The 21,866-nt window shown below is 35.9% G+C and overlaps 1 protein-coding gene across 3 annotated transcripts in view; it reads left to right on the forward strand.

The window, feature by feature from the left end:
• Positions 1-21,866, forward strand: part of ntrk3b (neurotrophic tyrosine kinase, receptor, type 3b) — a 296,182-nt gene that overhangs the window by 212,995 nt on the left and 61,321 nt on the right. For all 3 annotated transcript variants that reach the window (XM_073908114.1, XM_002662753.8, XM_017356972.4), the window contains one exon: positions 12,492-12,680. In XM_073908114.1, coding sequence (XP_073764215.1) covers positions 12,492-12,680 — 189 coding nt within the window. The remainder of the gene's footprint in view (positions 1-12,491; positions 12,681-21,866) is intronic.

Consider the following 21,866-nt stretch of genomic DNA (forward strand, 5'->3'; position numbering starts at 1 on the left):
TTGTTGAGCAGAGTTTTTTTTTTTTTTGCGCTGTTGGATCAGTAAAGTCATGTGGCTTCGCCATAACCTGATCGATAGCGGTCTTACTGTCAAGTGTCTGAATGATCACATGTTTCTGTTTCGCTCCCTGCGACTCTGTAATAAAAGGTAAATATTTAATGGCCCCTCGCTCAATTGTGGCCCACCCCCGACCGGCCAGGATGATGCAACGTTATCAATTTTTATCGCACCTCCCTCTGTTTAAATGGTCGGAGTCTGACTGATGAAAGCAGCTCTTTATTTTTTCATTGCGGCTGAGTTCAGGAGAGTGTGTGTTCGTGTAGGAAGGAATCAAGCTGCGCCTGTGCTTGTATTGTGCTTGCTTAGCTTTCCTCATCTATCTGCACTGGAAACATTGGGAATTACGTATGTTGAGGCGTAGTTTTTTTTTTTTTTTAGATAGTCAAGTTAGTAGGTCCAGGGTGCAGTTTACAGGAGGGTTTGGGGTGGATTGACTCCCCTAATTAACACTTGAGGCCCCCTGGCAGACGTCAAAACAAGAAGTATTAATTATACATCTTATATAATATAATTACAATAATAGACAATATAAATATACACTACCTGAAAAATATCTTGTCGTCAATCCCAGTTGTAAGAGCAACAAATAATAATAACTTGACTTTAGTTGATCATTCCGAAAAGTGGCAGATGGTAGATTTTCCTGATGAATCATGTTGAACTGCATCCCAATCATCACAAATACTGCAGAAAACCTACTGGAACCCGCATGGACCCAAGATTCTCACATAAATCAGTCAAGTTTGGTGAAGGAAAAAATCATGGTTTGGGGTCACACTAACAATATTATTATTATTATTGTTATTATTATTATTACATTAACTTAGGTAGTCCTGCAAGAATGTTTTCTTTGCCATTCCAGATTACTTTATTACTATGTTATTTGAGTCATTGCAGAGATGTGTGGATTCAGTCCTCCAAGATCATGGGAGTCATGGGAGTCATACACAATATTAATACACAAAATTAATTCTTTTTCCACTGCACCATGACTTTATATTCTATACTGTAAATTATTTCTGTTAAGTGATAAGACTTTTGTCTATGAAAAGTCAGACTTTACTCTCCTAATTAAATTCAAAATCAAGGCATAATCATATTTTATTTTAGTAAAATAAGCATAATCTAGAGGCATTTGCCTTTCATATAAGCCACTTCTGATATCAAATGATCAACTAGAAGTCAAGTTACTATGTGTCTTCCTCAGACACCAAAACGAGCAGATTATTATATGATAAAGTATCTGAGCTGAAACTTTGCAGACACATTCTGGAGATACCAAAGTCTTATCTTACATCTTGTAAAAGGGGTCAAACAGGTGCTTTTTAATTAATCTGCAGATAACATGCATCTATGGGTGTGGTGAACTACTGTATAACCTATGTCAGCAGTAAAACATTTATTTTTTTCAAGACATCTCATGCACTCTTTTGTGATCAAATCCAGACCATGATTAATATCAAAATCCAATAAGTGTTTAATTATGAAAACCTATACACCTAAAAAAAAAAATGCATTTATAGTAATAACCTTTTTGCATTTGAAGCAGTGTTTATTTTGACAGCAAATTTTGATTTTAAGTCTTAGTCTATTGATTAAAATTACATTTTTGTTTGTCATATTTTAGTCTTCTGAATCATTTCAGTTTTAGTTTACTAAGTTTTATAAGATTTTAGAGACTAAATCTACTCTAGATTTAGTTGACTAAAATACATTTGCTTTAATTTACTTAAAACAGTGTATACATTTATTTACACAAAATATTTTCACTTAAAACTTAATTATTAAACTATAAAATACAGCATTTCATTGAAGACCAAAAATTAGATATGCATCGTTTATTTATATAATTAACAATATGTAATAGGTGCGCTTCACTTAAAGAGAAGATTTTAGCACTACAGTATCATTACATCCTTACAGACGTAAGAATTAATCACTGAATCTCTGAACGCCACCTGAACAAAGCAGTTTTGTTTTGTTGTACAGGTACACTGTACACTGACGATCACAGCAGATGTAGACAGTTCTCTAAAGGGCAGCAAGAGGCTATACCAGCTACTTTTCAAAAGTCCGTCATACACCAAGATTAATTCTACTAATTCAAGATTAATTGGATATTTTACCAAAATGTATCCCCCAATTACATGCTCATCTTGTTTTTATTAGTCAACGAAAATGTCAGTACATTTTTAGTTGTCGTCATCATCACTTTATTTTGCATTTAGTTTTCCTTAATAGAAACTTGTTCGTCACGAAATTATGATGGAAATTTTTCGTTAACAAAATTAAGTGATTTGAAGACAACTATGCACAATTACTTTCCTAAAAGTCTTTTTTTTTTTATTATTTAAGTGGCATATAAAATATATCTAACGATCATGAATGTATTTGTTGTACTTGTAATTTAACCTAATTTTGACAATTTCATAATAATAATAATGAGAATATAATACTGAATTACTATTGAATCATTCAAATCAGGATTTTATTTTTTAAGTGTGCTTATTTTCTTCTAAACCAATATTTAAAAACATATATATTTATTTATTTTAGGGCAGATTGTGACCTTGACGTTTCATTAGTCTCAGCCCATTACCTCCATTTGCTAAAGACAAACTAAGCTTGTGACGCATATGGTGAATTTAGCATTCTTGCAGAATAAAATATGCTCCTGCTTCTCTCCCAAAGCCTTTTTATATAATCATAAACAAAATAAATGATCCGCCCAATGGAGGTGTCATAAATCTTCTATAGCCTTTTTGGTGAAGGGCCATCAATATCAGTGGGTCTGTATCCCTCGGAGTAAGATTTGACTGGAAACACCAAGAGTTACAGCGAAATGTTTAATATCGAACTTTCAGATTTACTCTGTGCCAAGAAGCAGCATTTCTCAGTAGGACACTAAATGTCAAACACAAAGACGTGTGGTTCTGTTCATGAGGTGGTGTTTACTTTTAACTACGTGCTCTCTTTCACCATGTCAGCTCGTGGAGGCAATGAGTGGAGAGTTCACCAGTTCAGACAATGAGACATTTGTAAAATTGAAGGAAATGATAGTTATTTAGAGTGTTATATTGGCCTGCTTAGCAGAGCTGTATTTAGACACAATATATTTAATGATGCAAGCAAGTTAAATGATTATCTTCAATATGAATATTGATGCAACAGATATTGTTTTAAAGAGCCCGTATTATGGGTTTTTGAAAATTCCCCTCCATGTAGTGTGTAACACAGCTCTAAGTGAAGTGAAGTATCCAGCTAAGGCTTAAATCTGTTAGTGTACAGTGTTTAAAACTGTTGATTCATCTATAAAAGAGTCGACTCATAGTGCTTCAAACGAGTCGCCTTGATACCGATTCATTAGGTGTTTCGCCATGACGTACGAACGAAACCAAGTTATTCACATGCACGCGCAAACCCGGGAGATTTCAAACCTGAGGCCCCGCCCTCTGACGCAGAAACCCAGACACACACACACACACCCACAAACACACACACACACACACACACACAAACATGCCGGTCGATAGAAGTCACACTGCAGATGGATATATTGAGTCTCTACCCAAAGATGAAACCTCAGCATTATAGTCAAGCAGTTGGAAACTACATGCTACAAAGAATACTTCATCAGCGTTTGTTAAAGGAAGGATCAGTAAAGAGTAACTTACTGATGGACGTCAGGATGGATTTTTCTTCCTCCATTTCTCAAGTGTAAGTACGTGCGATTAAAGTTGCCTCGTTGACTCTAGCTTGCAAATGTATTTAGTTGTGATTTGTTACTTGTAACCGCGTGTACTGTATCAGGTTAACTGGCTTTATTCTCTTATCGCGTGCAAAGTCACGTTAAAAACGCGACGCGTGCTGCTTTGTTAACGGAGCTCCGTGGACGAGGAGTAGTGTGTGTGTCTGTGTGTGCGCGAGCTGTCGTCCGGAGGTGTGTGTTTTTGTGTGTGTGTGCGCGCGCGTTGTCGAGCAGGGTTAAGTGCGTGTGTGTGTGTGCAATATGTGTGTGTGTGTCTGTGAAAAGAGCAGAGTGAGAAGCTAGGAGATCTCCTCTACAGTTTTTGGAGTTTTTGCTCAATAAAATAGTTAGTCGTCTGTATTTTCAAGTCCATAGTCTGTATTTACATTGACCCACTGGCAGCTAAAATCCACGCCTACACTATCGAGCGTGTATGAACTGTGATTACTTTTAAATTGCTGATTAGCTGTTTGGCATTTCACTCTCTGACTGAAGGCAGTCGACCAATCGCAACAGACTGTCATTGGTCCAATCAGCGCAGATTAGCTTCGCGCTAAGGAGGGGTTTGGGAACAAATGAATCACTGGACGATTCATACAGGAGTCGCTGGGATAATTAGGTAAAAATAAATGCAGATTATAAGACCATGAAAGTGTTTTTTGACCTTGCATGCATATTAAACTGTTGTTGGAGACCCTTACAACCAAGATATGACCCTTTTGGTTTACCAATCTGATTGATTGATTGATTGATTGATTGATCGATTGATCGATTGATTGATTGATTGATTAAATAGGTATATTGATCCTATAGATAGATATTTTGATACTGTTGATAGATAAATACAATAGATAAATAGATTGGATGGATAGATGAATACATGGATGGATGTTGATCCTATAAATAGTTATTTTGATATTGTTGAAAGATAAATACAATAGATAAATGGATATAGTAGATATGATGGATACAGTAGTTGGTTACCAGATAGATAGAGCAGAGTAAAGCCAACTGTCCAATCAAAGCAAGGCTTTCTGAGGCTCTCAGAAAGGAGGGGTTTAGAGAGATCAAGCGGGCATATTAGGGAAATGAAGCACTCAGTCAAGTCTACCTTATTTTGTACATTGGATTCCACTTTAATGAAAATATATAAAACAAACTTGATTAATGTAATCATTTAGAAAAAAAACGGGGTGTTTTAGTATAGATTTAGGAGCTATGGCGCTTGGAATCTTGGAATGTCGCTGTGTCTGACATCACGGTGTTGGTTCCGTTTTCTCAGCTGAACAGATACAGTGGAAATAATAGACTGAACATAAAGACTGCAAAGCCTTATTTAACCCAATGTTGTGGACGTGGAGCTGGTGCAAATACAAGTATCAGATGTGGGTCTAATATAAATATAAATATTTATTCTATTTTACTTTTTTTCCATTTTAATTACTGATCATTTGATGCGCTTTGGTCCACTCTCTGTACTATGCTGCATGACTGCCTGTATGGGTTTTAACCAGCACTGACATTGGACAACCTAATCTAACCCAATGCATGAAGATGTGGACGAGCATCACAGAGCTGGTGCAAGTACAACAACTACAAGCATTTAAGTTGTGTGTGTTTTTTTTTCTGTGCATTCCTTTCGTTGGATGTGCTTTAGTCCACTCTCTCACGCTGGTGCAGCGCTGCCTGATGAGGGGGTTTACGTTCAGACTAATGCAACGATTAAAAACATACATGACTTCACGCTTTACTAAGTCACATCTTTGTGGATTATGTCAAGACATATTCCCTTTTCAAGTCGATCAGCTCGATCTCTCAACATGTATGAAAGATAAAAACCTGCCATGTGAAAAACCATCACAATCTTAGTTTTGATTTGAACATAAGCAGAGGTGAGCAGCTGTAGTACATTGCCTTCATTACGTCAGTAGCGGACCTTGTTGAAACCATGGTTGAAATCCAGTCAGGCAGCGTAATACAGAGAGTGGACTAAAGCACATAAAATGATCAGTAATTAAAAGAGGAAAAATAGATAGTCTTCTGAATAGTCTTCAGTCCATTATTTCCACTGTATCTGTTCAGCTGAGAGAACGGAACCAACCCCATGACGTCAGACACAGCGACATTTCAAGATGACTGCACCCTAGGTCTAAAATCTAAAATCATGCCAAAAAGTGGAAATCAATTTACAAAATGATGTAAACTTGACTGAGTGCTTCATTTCCACTTTAAATATTTGGTAACCATGGTAATTTCAGTTACAACCACATATAGGACAAAAGCTGAAGGAAAACACCATTAAGTGTGTCATCTCAACTTCATATACAGTAGAATGGAAATAAAGACTTTATTCAACAGTTTCTTCTTAGGGGCAGTATATTTTGCGCAGTTTATTTTCAACCATAATGAAACGCACTTGATCAAGCTAATTCAGTCCTTCTGGCTTATTTTAAACCCACAGGTAAGTGTGTTGAAGAAGGAGATGGAACTTGGAACTAAACTGTGCAGAGCTACAAGCCACCAGGAACTGGCTTTGACACTTGTGCTTTAAAGTCTCTAAAATGTATTCATTGATGTTGATGTAACTGAAACAAAATATTGAGTAGGGGGGCGGGGCTTTCTTTTGTGCATCGTTCCCTTATAGCAAACTAACGGCACTAAAGGTTGATGTAGGACCGGCACTCCAAGCAAGGAAGCAAATGGTCAGACTTTGATTGAAGATTATCAAAACAAACTTTTTTTTTTCCAGTGGATAAACTTGCACGGATTAATTATTCATAGAATAACAATTATTCAAGAATAACAATGTGAAAAGAGGCATTGTGCATTTTAATTTCACTTGGTTTTTAGGATTTCCTTAATACAAATTAGCAATTAAATTGTATCATATCTTATGTTAAGACCCAAGATAAGAAACGTTCTGTAACACACCCCCAAGGAACCTAACAAGTTCAACACACAATACAAATAAACAAGCCGTGTCACTTTCAGTCTGTGTGTTTGTGTCCTGCCTCTGGCTCTGCTGTTGTGGCACGACTTCATACACCTTGGACCTACGGTTGTATTTGCAGGGTTACACCTCACAGGTCCGGGCAGTGCTCCATAACCCTGAGACAGTCAAGGTGAGAAAAAAAGGTCTCTTCAACTGCTACCGGCACAAGAGTTGGTGAGATTTATTGATTTGCAGGAGAACTATTATTTCTGATGTTGCCTGTTGAAATTCACAGGATGTAACAAAAACTCGGTTGCAACACCTACTGGGCTGCCTACTCATAAAAATCTTTTAAACTACAGAAGGACTTGAGTGGTGTTTGAATACACCTTCATTTGATCAGCCATCACAAGTATCCTTCATGGGGAAACCAATACTAATATGTGTTTTGATTAGCTAGTGGAGCTAATCGTTTGTATTTCAGTCAGTATTCGTGTGGGTGTATAAAAAAGTGCTGACCTTTTAGTACAACAAGCCTCCTTTTTTTTCCATTTTCTTGAGGAATTTTAGCATTAGTTTTTGTAAGTATTGCAAAAACAAGCTCTCTGCCTAACAAAAGTATTGTTTTTTTTATGCTGATGTACTTCCAGCTGTAACAAAAAATTAAGTAGAGGCTTGGGCTTCCTTCTGTACATCATTCCTTTATAGCAAACTAATGGTAAGGCTGACGTCAGCAGAAGCAAATGGTCAGACTGTGACTACCAAAATACATTTATTACAGTGGATTAATTATTTATGTAAGAATAACAATGTGAAAAGAAACAATGTGAATTTTGATTTCACTGGGACTTTAAGATTTGCTACACACAGGATGTACAGCAATTCACAAATATCTTTTCGTATGAAAAAAAATTGAAGGATTAAAATGTTACAAAAATTATTTTCTACATAAATATAGAAACCACTGCCTACATGCCTCATCTTGGGGGACTTTTTGCTGTGTATTCATGACAATTTGCATTCATATAATATTATTATTATTAGCAGTAGTATTTTTTATGTTTGTTTTAATAAAAACAAGCTTAGATGTGTCCACCTGTCGGGTTTTCGAGCATCACCATATGGGGCACAAGAATAGAACGTTTATTTGGAAATAACTTTGACCACACTTTGTTATTAATGTTTATTTATTTTTTTGCTGGAAATTAGAACTGAATTTAGAAACAGTTTTAAAACAAATCTTAGCACTTAACAAATTAAATAAAATATGTAGGCTAATGGATGTCTTCAGTGGAGTGAGTATAACACTGTTTCTTTATCCACAAAAGTAAAGAAGTAAAAAGTAAAAATAAAGAGAAAGTAAAGAGGCTGAATGGAAGAGGCTCGTTCTTTATCCTCAAGCTGCAGATGGTCTGTTTAACTGTTTTCTCACTAGTGAAGCGTTCAGTTTTTCAACTTACAAAGTCCGCCATGTAAATAGCAAATGCTCCATGGCACGACACAACTGACTCTTAAAGGGAATGGGAGATGAAACTCAGATTGGTTTAATGCATGTTATGCTCAAAACACACCCATAACTCATTAAGAGAGTAAACACAATCCATGCGCTGGGTCAAACAGTATTTTTCAGTCCTTTAAAAAACTGGATTGGACACGACCTTAATGCTTTTGCACAATGCGCTTTAGACTTTGTGCCTAGTTTGTTAAAATAGAGCCCTAAGATTCTTACATGTTTCATTCTAGTTTATCTTCCCAAAACTTGAATTTTGAAGCCTAAAACCTAAAGCCTGAACTAAACTGAGTTTGTATGACCTTGAAGTCAACTTTTAAGCAAGAATTAACTTAAAATATTAACTAAAATAAAAATAAAACCACAAAATTGTGGAAAACTTTGTGGAAAAGATTTTTTTAAACATTCTTTTTTAAACTCCATTGACTTTGGGATATTATCACATAGTTACAATTTAATTGTGGGTTGTACTCAAGTACTCTATGTAGACAGCAGTACAGCACACTAGGTTAATGAAAGAGTAATATTCCAGTAGTCATTTTGACAAATGGGAATAATTTTCCAATCAGTAGGGTTTAAAGTACAATTGAAATCAAAACTAACCATATGATTTTGTTAGCTCACATTGCTAGTTTTGTGGTGAACAATTCATCTGTGCATGTCATTTAGAGAAAAAAAAATCAATAGTTTGTCGTTGTAATCTAAAATTTAAATCTGAAAACGCACTTTGTTTGTTTTCAGTTAAATCCTCAGATTACGTCTGTCTAAGGTATTGGGCGTAGGTAACATATTTAACCACGCCCTCCGACTGTCCGTTTTGACATCAAACACAAATGGTGAGGAGGAGGCGGAGTCTGTTAGGTTGTAATAACTCTCCCCAAAACCCCTTTCCCCATCATTCTGAATGAAACGCCTGCTCTTTTCTACATCCAATCAGCTTGCAGTAGAAGAAAAACAAGCCACACCCACTGTTTCCTTATTTAATATTCCGTTTCTGAACTTCCAGTTCATGCAGACTTTAAACGGTATTTGCAACACTTCAGTTGCACTTTGCTGTTGATTTGCTTGTTGCCCGTGTTCAAACTGGTCTCAAAACTGCTTTTAAACAACAAATGATTTAAGAAGTCATGATTTAAAAGGAGCTCACTGAAAATTGCATGTTTACTGGCGATAGCAACCTTCCTTTCTAAATTCCGACCAACGTCTGTCTGTCTGTCTCTCTCCTTCTCTCTCTCTCTCTCGTGGAACATTTTAAACCATGGCCGTTTCACAGTGAATAAATAAGTAAACTTGATGAAAGTGTTTTAGACATCTTTGTAGCCTTGTGAAGTCACTCGAAAGGCTTTGTGTTGTGAAATGAGCTGAAGCTTGTTTAGTCGCCCTGTTTAGCTGGTGTAATGTCTCTTTTGATTCTTTACAAAGACTGATTTTGAAATCAAAGAGGTTGTGGTAAAATATCCCTTTTTTCCCCAATGCTTCTCAGTAACATTCACAGGCTTTCTGTAGCTTTAATGGAGGTCAATTTAAGACTTTTAGCCACATTATGTAAAAGAAATGATTAAAATGTAAAAAAAAAAAAAAAAAAAACTATACTTAAAAAATGGCTTTTGCTGCTTGTTCAAATTATTGGTTTTGGGAGGACAACTTAATTGTTTTATGTTCAATCCACCTAAATATGTAAAAACTATTAAGTTAACTTAATCGATTTGTGTTGGGACAACACGAATAAATTATGTGGAATCCAGCATTTCTCACAGTGTAGAACATTGTTAAATATTTTGATGACTAATGTACGTTTGTCCCAAATTTTTCAAAGAATGTTTAAATCCAGAAATGTAAGCAATTTTAGTGATATGGGCCGTGTTCATGCTAATGGTTTCTCACACACACAGACACAAACACTCACACACTCGATTTCATGTTTTATATTAAAAAAGGAAACACCAACAATGCTTTAATATGTTGAGTGTTTTATTAGCCTGCACAGAGCAGCATTTTAACAGAAGCTTAATATGTATTTAGTTTGCTAAAACAGCTGATTCTCCACATGATCACAAGCTGAAGAACTGGAAGTGGAGGACTGTGGCATAATAAAAGCTCTGCTGTTTTTATGCTGTGTCTCGCTCGTCTCTCATCAGCAATCATTTCCTTTCAACAGCTTTCAGTTTTATTCTGCTTCATACCACCATGGTAATAAGTGTTGACAACTTTACCTCATCTATCGACATGATTTCTGCAGGAGTCCCGTAGGATGTAATAAAGATCACAACTCCATAAATGATCCATAAACTAAGGCTTTGTTTGTTGTGAATACACGCCCTCTACTGGCAAAAATTGCATACTGTTTAAGACCAATTAAAGAAACCACAGGGATCAAAACATCAGTACGTTCTCTAAATATGAATAAAAGTGTGTTTCTAAAATGTAGGTTTTGTACCCTACACTGTATAAAATATTCATAAATTAGCTTTAGCAAATTTGTTTTATGTGTTACGTGCAGGGGCGTAGTTTTAGGGTGGACAGAGAGGGCGTGCCCCCACCTATATCCACCAACTACTGAAGTGTCCCCACCAATAATTTAATTCACTTAAAAAAAAAAAAACATTGCATTGTCAGTGTAAACCTAGACATGCCGAAAGGGTTAAATCACGTTCTCTCCTCGAGTCGCACCAATATTATGAAGCTGCAGGAGCCAAACACATATGTACATTGTGATTGGCTGTGCCTTTCCCTGCTGTCATGTGAGAGGCTGCTTTCAGATACAAGCAGCAAAAAAAAAAACTGCGCAGGGGGAATTTTCTGATGTGTCTGACGCGCACGAGTGAGGATGGCGGTAGCAAAAGAAGGTGGACATAAAGAGCTTTTTTTTAACGAAAAGTGTAAGTCACATAAACTCAAATTCGCTACTGAATGAGTCCATCAAGATAATGCCGCTATTGCTGGTGTTTTTCACCGCTTCTACTGTCAGCCTAACGTTAAAGCAGACTGATATATTCTGTGAACAATAAGTTATTCCCTGAAAACTAACGGCAGTATAAACACCTACATGTAAACGTATATGACCCTGCTAGTTTTCCTAATCTTAGAGTAACCACTCTAATTTCGGTTGAAACTATTTGTCAGAAAAGCTACAGCCTGTGCTCCATCTTTTAACAATACTATGAGACATGTTTAACTTGTACGAAAAATAAATGAAAGTCTTCGATTACAAATTACTGACTACTACTGGAAAATTGTAATCTGTTTACATTACTAATGACTTCATGTAAGAAGTAATCAGATTACTAATTACTTTACTTTGAAGTTACTTTTCAAACATGAAATATACCCATAAAAATACCAAAAAAACTGCAGCTCTTCCAGTAATTTAATATTCACTGAAAAAAACATTGCAGTGGGTTGATCACAGCAGCTTGACATATTCAAAAGACTTAAAGGGTTCAATCAAAACTTAAAATTCTCTCATCATTCACTTGTTCCAAACTGGTTTGTCTTTTTTTGTTAACACAAAAGTAGACATGAAGAAAACTGGATACCTGTAACCACTGACATCCGAAGTATGCAAAAGCACTGCAGTGTTTGAGTGTTGTTTGTTTGTCTGAGGTAATTAATCTACCGTAATGTGTATATTCCTCACAAAGCATGAAACTGATCAGTTCTTGTCACGTGACTATATATATATATATATTTTTTTTTTTTTTTTTTTTTTTTTTTTTTTTTTTGTGGAAAGATTGCTTAAACTAGATACAAAAATGATCTCAGACGATGTTTGACTGCCATAATTTATTTCTCTTTGAAATAAGCTGTATATTGAGATGTGGTGGAATTGACATTTTTTCAGTTCATGATGGGAAAAAAAATTCTCTTCTAATCCAAGTTTGTCCTCTTACAGATCTTAAAACAAGACAAATTTTTTAAACGTATGAGGCTATGTTGCGTTAATTTTGAACACGTTTTTTTTTTTACTCAACTTCACAAGGCTAAAAGTGCCCGTAGTTGAAGAATGGCCCACATACGTTTCTAAAAAAAATCTAAATATTAAAAAGATCCAAGGATTTAAGATAATGATGACCATTATGATATGTTTAATGATGACCATTAAACACATCATAACAGTCTTGTTAAGGCTCCACTTTGAGGCCTTAATTTGTGGAATGGTGAATTAAGCCTTTATAAGATCCACAGAAACCCTGTATTCACACTACTTGTACGTTTATCGTTTCTTTGTGCTTGTTCTGCAGGCCCAGTGGCAGTCATCAGTGGGGAGGAAGACTCTGCGAGCCCTCTTCATCATGTGAATCATGGTATTGTCACACCCTGCTCTCTTGACGCCGGACCCGATGCTGTTGTGATCGGCATGAGTCGCATTCCTGTCATAGAGAACCCACAGTACTTTCGACACGGTCACAACTGCAACAAGCCCACCACCTGTGAGTACACGTCCCGCTATTTGATGCTCTGATCCAATATAAATGTGTTTGGTTCTAAAAAAAAAAAGTACAACTGAAAAGTTGATGGACATCAGATTTGTTTTGTTTTGTTTTGTTTTTAAGGTCAGTTATAATTTAAGAAATGAGCAATTCCATGCAAGTGTGAGCCAACTCTTATCTTTTAGATTAGCATTATTTTTGGGGGGTTTACAGCATGTGGTATAATGTAAACGCACATTTTTGGTCACATCCAACGCAACTATTTTCCTCATTTAAAATTTAAAATATGTTTACAGATTGATATTTTTCTAATCTGTGGTTAGTTGTTTTAAAAATTTAAAGAGATGTTTCAATATAATGTTAACATTTACTTTGTCAATTTAATTTACTGTCAATTTAAGTTTAGAATTTTTACTGCAAATGTCAGATCCATAACGCTGGAATTTTTTAAACCATACTTGTATTCAACAAGGCTGATGGCGTTGTCATTTTTGTGGAGATGCTTTACAGCTGAATCACATCCTGCAATGTTGTATTGAACTGAACTAATTGACAATTGAGTTTAAAAATAATATTCCTTGTTTGGAACTGCTTCTAGCGGAATTGAACTCTACTCTGCTGGATAAACGTCACTCTGTTATTAATCTGAACTGAACCAACACTAAATTCATGGCTTGGTCTAAAGGATGATATTCGGTGCTGATTAACAAGAAAATCTAAAGTGATAGAAAAATGATTATACAAATATTGCTCATCTCTGAATGTCTGCTTTGAAATAATGTGTACTATATATGAGGACACCGCCCCACAAATCTTTTAAAGAATATTTTCTATAGGCTTTACACTTTTATATTTGTGCATATACATTAGAATACTAAAGGCAAATCTGGAGCTAATCTACAAAATAACTTACAATAATAGTTAAATTACTAGCCCAAATTTATTGCTATAGAAAAATATTAAATAAAATCTCCAAAAATATTGAGAAAAACAAAAATATATACAATTTTGCTGAAATATTGTAGTTTGTATTTTTTGCAAGATTTTGCATACATTAAAATGCATTATCTTTTCATTTTAAAGATGTTTTGTGACTAAAAATATATAATATAATATAATATAATATAATATATAATATGATATAATATAATATAATAAATATAATATAATATATTATAATATAATATAATATAACAAAATCTTTATTAATAACATACAAAAAAGTAAATATTTTCTAAAAGTTGCATAATAAACGTTAAAAAAAACCTATAAAATTTCTGGTAATAAACGGCTGCTGTGGTTGCCAGAATTTACCATTAAAAACACAGTAGATGCCTTATAAGAAGTATCTACATTTTACGGTAAACTACCATATTTCATTCATAGTGTTAATGCAGCAATGTCTTGAAGTACTAACATCTACACTTTGTACATTTGTAAAACAGACTAAAACAAAAGCATGTGGGGATAAAAAAAAAAGACCCTCACAATGAACCAATGCTCATCACAAACAACTTTTTTCCCTTTCCAAAAAGCAGAACTTAATATATACTGTAGGTTCTCAGTGTCATTTACACAACTACTAAACACAACCATGGTAACACACGCAAAACTAAAATGATGCAATAAACATTATTTATATTACTCTAATTAGACTCTATTATTAGATTAATGAACATAACTGATGTCATGCAGGGAATTCCGGGAAAGTCGATTGGATTTATGGTGATGAAATGATATATTTCTTAAGAAATAATATAATTATATAATGTATCTTATATACATTAATTACATAGGGCGGCACAGAGGCTCAGTGGTTAGCACTGTTGCCTCACAGCAAGAAGGTTGCTGGTTCAAATTCCAGCTGGGCCAGTTGGCATTTCTGTGTGGAGTTTGCATGTTCTCCTCGTGTTCATGTGGGTTTCCTCCGGGTGCTCCGGTTTCCCCCACAAGTCCAAAGACATGTGGTATAGGTGAATTGGGTAGGCTAAATTGCCTGAAGTATATGTGTGTAAAATGAGTGTGTATGGGTGTTTCCAAGTGATAGGTTGCAGCTGGAAGGGCATCTGCTGTGGACAACATGTGCTGGATAAGTTGGCGGTTCATTCCGCTGTGATGACCCTAGATTAATAAAGGAACTAAGCCGAAAAGAAAATGAATGAATGAATCAATTAACTATATAGGATGAAACGGTGGCTCAGTGGTTAGCACTGTCGCCTCAGGAATAAGGTGCCAGCTGGGTCAGTTCGGATTTCTATGTAGAGTTTGCTCGTTCTCCATGTGTTAGCGTGGGTTTCCTCCGGGTGCTCCGGTTTCCCCCACAGTCCAAAGAAATGTATTATAGGTAATTGGGTAAACAATATTGGCCTTAGTCTGTGAATCAAAGAGTATATGGGTGATTCTCAGAACTGGGTTGCAGCTGGAAGGGCATCTACTGCGTAAAACATGCTGGAATAGTTGGCGGTTCATTCCGCTGTGGTAACCCCTGATAAATAAGGGACCAAGTCGAAGGAAAACTAATGAATAATTATATAACACAGTAATATATTTCTTAACATATACATATCATGAAAGCATACCATTAAGCAGGTAACAGATTCTTCAGTGTAGCATTGTTTTACCATAAAAAAGCCATTTTTTTTCTTACAATGTACATACTGTATATGTAAAGAAACACTTTAAAACATGATTTAAAAAAATGAATGCATGCGTTTAAGTTTGTGACTCTTAACCCTGCAGTGTATGCTTATGATGTAGCACAATATATAGGTCACTGTGAAGATGTTCAAGCACAATAGTGTTACAAAAATAGAAGACATTCTGCGAGTGCATAGGAACAAACGCACACCCCATTGTTTGTATTAATGGCCATGAGTGTAAACGCAGAGCTCCGGCTAAGATTTATGAGATCATTTATTTATTTATTTGTTATTTTCGGTGGTCTGCCATGACCGAGGAGCTCCACACTGACAATTACTTTTGTGGAGCAAACGGCGTCTTGTTTAAGACTTTTAATGCAATTAACTGGAACAAATATACTTGTCACTTTACATTAGTGATTTCGCTAGCCAAATTTAAAGGTTAAAAGGAGCCCGGATTGATTTAAAGCACATAGTATTGGATATATATGAGGACACGGACTTGCACACATCAACACACGCACACACAGTCTATTTATATTCCAGGCACAAAGCAGTGGTCTATTCACAAGGTGCACTGACGCCTATGAAAAGGAATCCAAAGGCAGAGGACAATCACATTTTGCCCTCATGAATAAATTAACTCTTTATGCATAATGGATGGCATAAAATCTTTATAGCTGTAGATACATAACCATCATGGCCATGCTCATATCTGATGAGTGTGTGATATTTAATTGACAGTTTGCAGCTTAAGAGAGGGTGTATTTTTTGCTTCTCAGCCTGCGAGCTACTAGAAAGCACTTTATGCCTTAGCTGTAGTAAACTGAATCATTTATATAAAGATACACCTAATAAAAACGCTCCAGCTCATGATTTTTTTATAGATGGACCAAACTGGTGGAGCGATTCATATGGGATGTGTGTACTATCCGACCTGTTTTACCAAGCTGCTATTGACTTGACTGATAATAAACCAAGTGTGTTAGAAGTTATGAAAGCAAAAAAATTTAAAAAATTAAAATAAAGTTCCACCACATCCCATAAGTGCTCTATTGGATTGATATATGGTGACTGTGGAGGCCATTTGAGTACAGGGAACTCATTGTCATGTTCAAGAAGGAATTTCCGCTCACAGAACTGCCGCTCACTAGATATTTTCTCTTTTTGGTATCATTCTCTGAAAACCATAGAGATGGTTGTGCATGAAAATCCCAGTAGATCAGCAGTTTCTGAAATACTCAGAAAAGCTCGTCTGGCACCAACAACCATGTCACATTCAAAGTCATTTAAATCACCTTTCTTCCCCATTCTGATGCTCGGTTTGAACTGCAGCAGATCGTCTTGACCATGTCTACATATCTAAATGCATTAAGTTGCTGCCATGTGATTGGCTGATTAGAAATTTGCTTTAACAAGCGGTTGGATAGGTGTGCCTAATAAAGTGGCCGGTGGAGTGTATATTTATTATATAGTTAAATAATATCACACAACAGGAGTGCCACTTTTTCACATATCATGGTGAGTGTGGCTACAAAAGTGATATTGATTTTCTATACTTTTAACAAGTTAATAGTGATCCAAACAAAGTCAGAGCAGAACATTTATGCAAAAATGCAGTATTTAAATCCTGGACGTTTTTAATGAGTCAATGATCCATTCATAAAGATAGTAACTTGCTTTGTTTCTAAGGGCGCTTTCACATCTGTACTACGTTTCTTTTGGTCTAGATCAGGGGTCACCAATCTCGGTCCTGGAAGTCCAATGTCCCAGCATGGTTTAGCTCCAACTTGCCTCAGCACACCTGCCTGGGTGTTTCAAGTATACCTAGTAAGATCTTGATTAGTTTGTTCAGGTGTGTTTGATTAGGGTTGGAGCTAAAATCTGCAGGACACCGGCCCTCCAGGAACTAGATTGGTGAGCTCTGATCTAGACCGAGAGTGAAAAAAAATTATACATTATAGCATTTTTCACACATTTTGATTCCATTTCACACCAGACTCACTGCTGAAATGAAATAAAAAGCAGTCACGTGACAACATCCATATCAGGTATTGGTTAGAGCATTGGTGTCCAAACTCAGTCCTGGAGGGCCGGTGTCCTGCAGATTTTAGCTCCAACTTGCCTGAACACACCTGAAAGGATGTTTCTAGAAAGCCTTGTAAGAGCTTGATTAGCTAGTCCGGGTGTGTCTGATTGGGATTGAAACTAAATTTTGCAGTATACCGGCCCTTCAGGACCGAGTTTAGACGAATTTCCTGAACTGCATTTTGATTAGTCTAAATTAATGTGCAGGAAACTCACATGAGCAGCACATGAAAGTAAATAAAAAAGTGTGTCCATGATCTACCATACTTGCAATAAAGTGTAAAAAAAAATCTCTTCCCAGAACGCATGTCGCAGCTGACTACACTGTAAAAAATTCAGGGTTCATTACAATGGATTTGTGTTGGGACAACATGAAAAAGTTAAGTTAACTTCTTAGCTTTTACAAATACAAGCGGATTGTACATAAAACAATTAAGTTTTTAAATCAAGAAAAAAAAAATCACAAACTGTTTTCTTTTAACTCATTTTGAATAAGTAGTTTGAACTACCAGCAAACATAATTTTTGGAGTGTACAGCAGCTGGTTTAGTCCAAAAAAGTGAAGTACTTTTTGCATTTGGGTCAGTTCGAGGTTGGTTCACATTCTCATCATAAATTAATAAACATAGACCTTGAGTCGTTCTCTTTTGGTGCACACCAGAGTACAATTTCAGCTTTCACACCTCCCCAAATGAACCGCACCAAACTCACTTAATAAACTAATAGAATTAAATGAGGAGGGTGAGAAAACGGCCTAAATCAGGGGTCACAAATCTCAGTCCAGGAGGGCCGGTGATTCTGCCTTTTTTAACTCCAACTTGCCTCAACACAACTGCCTGGGTGTTTCAAGTATACCAAGTAAGACCCTGATTAGCTTGTTCAGGTGTGTTTGATTAGGGTGGGAGCTAAAATCTGCAGGACACTGGCTCTCCAGGAACAAGTTTGGTGACCACTGGCATAAATGAATCAGCTATTTTGAACAAATCACTTGAATTAAGACAGGACATAAGGACATGCTTGTCAGTAACATACGGTCAATTTCACTGTAATATTTAGAATTTTAATGTGCATAATAATATTTTATAAAGATTTTTTTAATTCCTAATAAAAAAAAACATTTAATTTGTTTTTATTTAATGTGAAACAGTAATGATGTTTTAATAATATAAGTCTTAAAATATTTCTGGATTTACTTGTAATTTGTAAGAAAATGCTTTTAATAGCACAATGTTTATATATATATATATATATATATATATATATATATATATATATATATATATATATATATATATATATATATATATATATATATAAATTTAAATATTTATTTTTTTTTTTTTTGTCTGTCTGTGTGCGTTTGTTTGTTTGGTCAAATCTAGATCCAAAAGTTGCCCTCCAGTGTAGAGAAGATGATTAGCCCAATGCATAATTCTGCTACGAGGTGTCAAGCCTCAGCAGAAACTCACCCTGCAGGGGGCGCTTATGAGTGAAGGTTAGGGTTAGGGGTTAAGGTTTTTTTTTTTTTTTTTACATTATAACACAATTACAAAAAGGCAAAATTCGAAAAACAACTATCATCTACATTTATAGAACAGAGCACAAGTTATAAAGTCAATAAAATAGTAATACAAAAAGATACACTTAAACCATAGAATAGACACACAAATACAACTAAAAGAAAGAAAGAAAGAAAGAAAGAAAGAAAGAAAGAAAGAAAGAAAGAAAGAAAGAAAGAAAGAAAGAAAGAAAGAAAGAAAATTCACACCGGGTCTTCTATTAATTACATCTTTTTCAATAAACTCAACAGTCTTCTTCCACATTTTGATTGTATCAACTTTAAAGATTTACAATATCGCCACAATTCCTTTTGAAAAACTAAAAATAGTGGCTTTGTTTTAAGGCACTTGCACTTATGAATATAAAATTTCCCCAAAATTAGAATATTGTTCAATACAAATTGAGTATTAATATCTTTCCCTAATAAAGCAAAGAAAATATAATTTTTTGAAAATTGTGAGGATAACTTGAGAGAAATCTTTTAACTCGAATGAATTAGACCAAAAGGTTCTGCTATATAAACATGCAAAAAATAAATGTGCAGTCGTTTCAATGTCAACCTCACAGAATGTACAATTGTTGTGATCAAAAGTAAATCTATGTCTAATAAACTCTGAAGACGGGTAAATATAATTAAAAAATGTAAATGTACTTCTTTAGCTTTTGGAAGGTATTGGGAAGGAAAGAAACATTGTCTGTCTGTCCAGTTAGCACACGGTTCAATACTTCAGAACTGTTTTTTTTTTTTAAGGAGAAACGATTTATTGCAATACTCATTTTGTTTTACTTAAAAGCCAAGAAAAGTACACTCGTTCCTAGTGTATTGTATAAAAAAAATTTAAACTGAAATCTCTCAGCTGCTGGTAGCCCATGTACAAACTGGCGAACACATAAATCCTACACTTTGAAAATAAACATACATATGAAGTTAATAAAGATAAATTGGCCATTTCAAATAAACATTTTTGTACTTAAGTAAACATAAATAAACCGTCTTAATTATCTCTGTGCTGAAAACTGACTGTCGTCTGTAACACGGATCGAGTGCTTTTATAAAATGACAAAAGCCTGCATCTCCCATTAACGAAAACGGCTGCAAATCTTTAGCAATAAACACCCGCACTGCCTTTGTTATTTTTATGCGTCTCTCGGAACCAGTTGAGTATGCTTGCTTGAAAGATTCAGCGAGGGATTGTTGCTATTTGGAGGACTCCTCTGCTTACCTTCTCTGCTATTCTGCCTTCAGACAGTGATATTGCTGGGTGATAGCGCTGCAGATGTACAGACACGGATAAAACAATGCTTGCACACAGTTATTTTTTGTTCACCGTTTTTTTAATTTTTTTATTGGCATTATACTTACTGGCAAAACCGAAATGTCCTCACACCGCAGATTTGAAAGACGCCGGCGCTTTCTCATACTGTTGCCTCGATCACTTCGCCGGCGCTTCCTTGTACTGTTGCCTCAGCCTCACTTCACCGCCGCTCGCAATGTTAAAGTGTGGAATGATGGTCAAGCGCCCCCTAACTTTAGAGCATAGTGATTGGACATTTACTCACGGGGAGGAGTTTCCTCATCTCAGCTCATGGATTTAGAGGCACACACAGTCAATTTGGGGAGATATAAAATGCACAAATTATTTAAACGCAAAACCGAGAAAGAGACAATTCACAAGCGCGTATTGAACCGTTGAGGTCGTACCGTACGGTTCAATATTATATTAAGAACCATGGCATGCATCCATCCATCCATCCATCCATCCATCCATCCATCCAATGATTAGGGTTTAAGTGTGTGGTGTGTGTGTGTGTGTGTGTGTGTGTGTGTGTGTGTGTGTGTGTGTGTGTGTGTGTGTGTGTGTGTGTGTGTGTTTGATTGAAAAATGTTGAGACTGACCCTATTTTTATTCATAAGACAGTTCCAACAATTAAAAATTGTGACTTGCATGACGCTGGTTTAATCTGCAGACCGCTGCAGTAGGTGTGTTTTTTTTAAAGAAGCTGTTGCACAATTTCAAGCGTGTCCTTTGAGCCGTGACATGCTGACTTTTCAGGAATCCATTAGATGACTGACTCACACCATCTATTCTGCTTTATAATCCAGTTGTGCTGCCTTTACTTCCTTCCTCAACCCAAGAGGAGTTTGCCTCTGAACTACCTGAACTGCATCTCAGTCAGAGGTTAGCATAAGGTTTTGATTTACCTATATCCAAGATCCAAGAAGAATGATCTCTCCGGCTTCTTATCCGCACATGGTGACTAGGCAAAAACTTTTGAAATATTTTTGAAGCATCTATTTCTTAAGAGCATTTCTTTATCTTTGTCTAAGGCCCAATACCAATTCTGCTTTTGTACCTCTTCCCTTGAAACAGAGTGTGAAGCGTAAGGGCTTTAAAATGTACCCCTAAGAAATGGGACAGCACCAGCACACGTCATCATGTGTCATTGCAATCTCTTGCTTCATATGAGATCGACGATCGTGATCGTGTATTTACTAAAGGCAACGATATCATGTTATCCTATAGATATAATGTGGCAATAAGCACGTAACTATACTGTGCATTTACACAGTGGCCAAATTTATCTAAACACAAGAAAACAACATTAATATTCTAGCAGAGATTTTAAAAAGGTCATTCCCAGTCACCAGACTTTTCTGACAGGGCTTTTGAGTGTCATTGTGTTACCACGACTGGGGTGGAGTGACAGGAGACGCCAGGAGGTAAGATCCAATGTGCAGGTTTATTCAATGGCTGGCAAGCAATGGTCAAATCAGGTGCAAACGGGTATGTAAAGACAGTCCAGAATCGTAGTCGATATAAACAGGCAGAAGGTCGAAAGGCAGGCGGCTAAACAGGATAACTGGGATACAAGGCTAGGGTCTAAACACAGAAAAACAA

This window comes from Danio rerio, chromosome 7 (assembly GCF_049306965.1).
Source record: "Danio rerio strain Tuebingen ecotype United States chromosome 7, GRCz12tu, whole genome shotgun sequence".
NCBI classification, from domain to species: domain Eukaryota; kingdom Metazoa; phylum Chordata; class Actinopteri; order Cypriniformes; family Danionidae; genus Danio; species Danio rerio.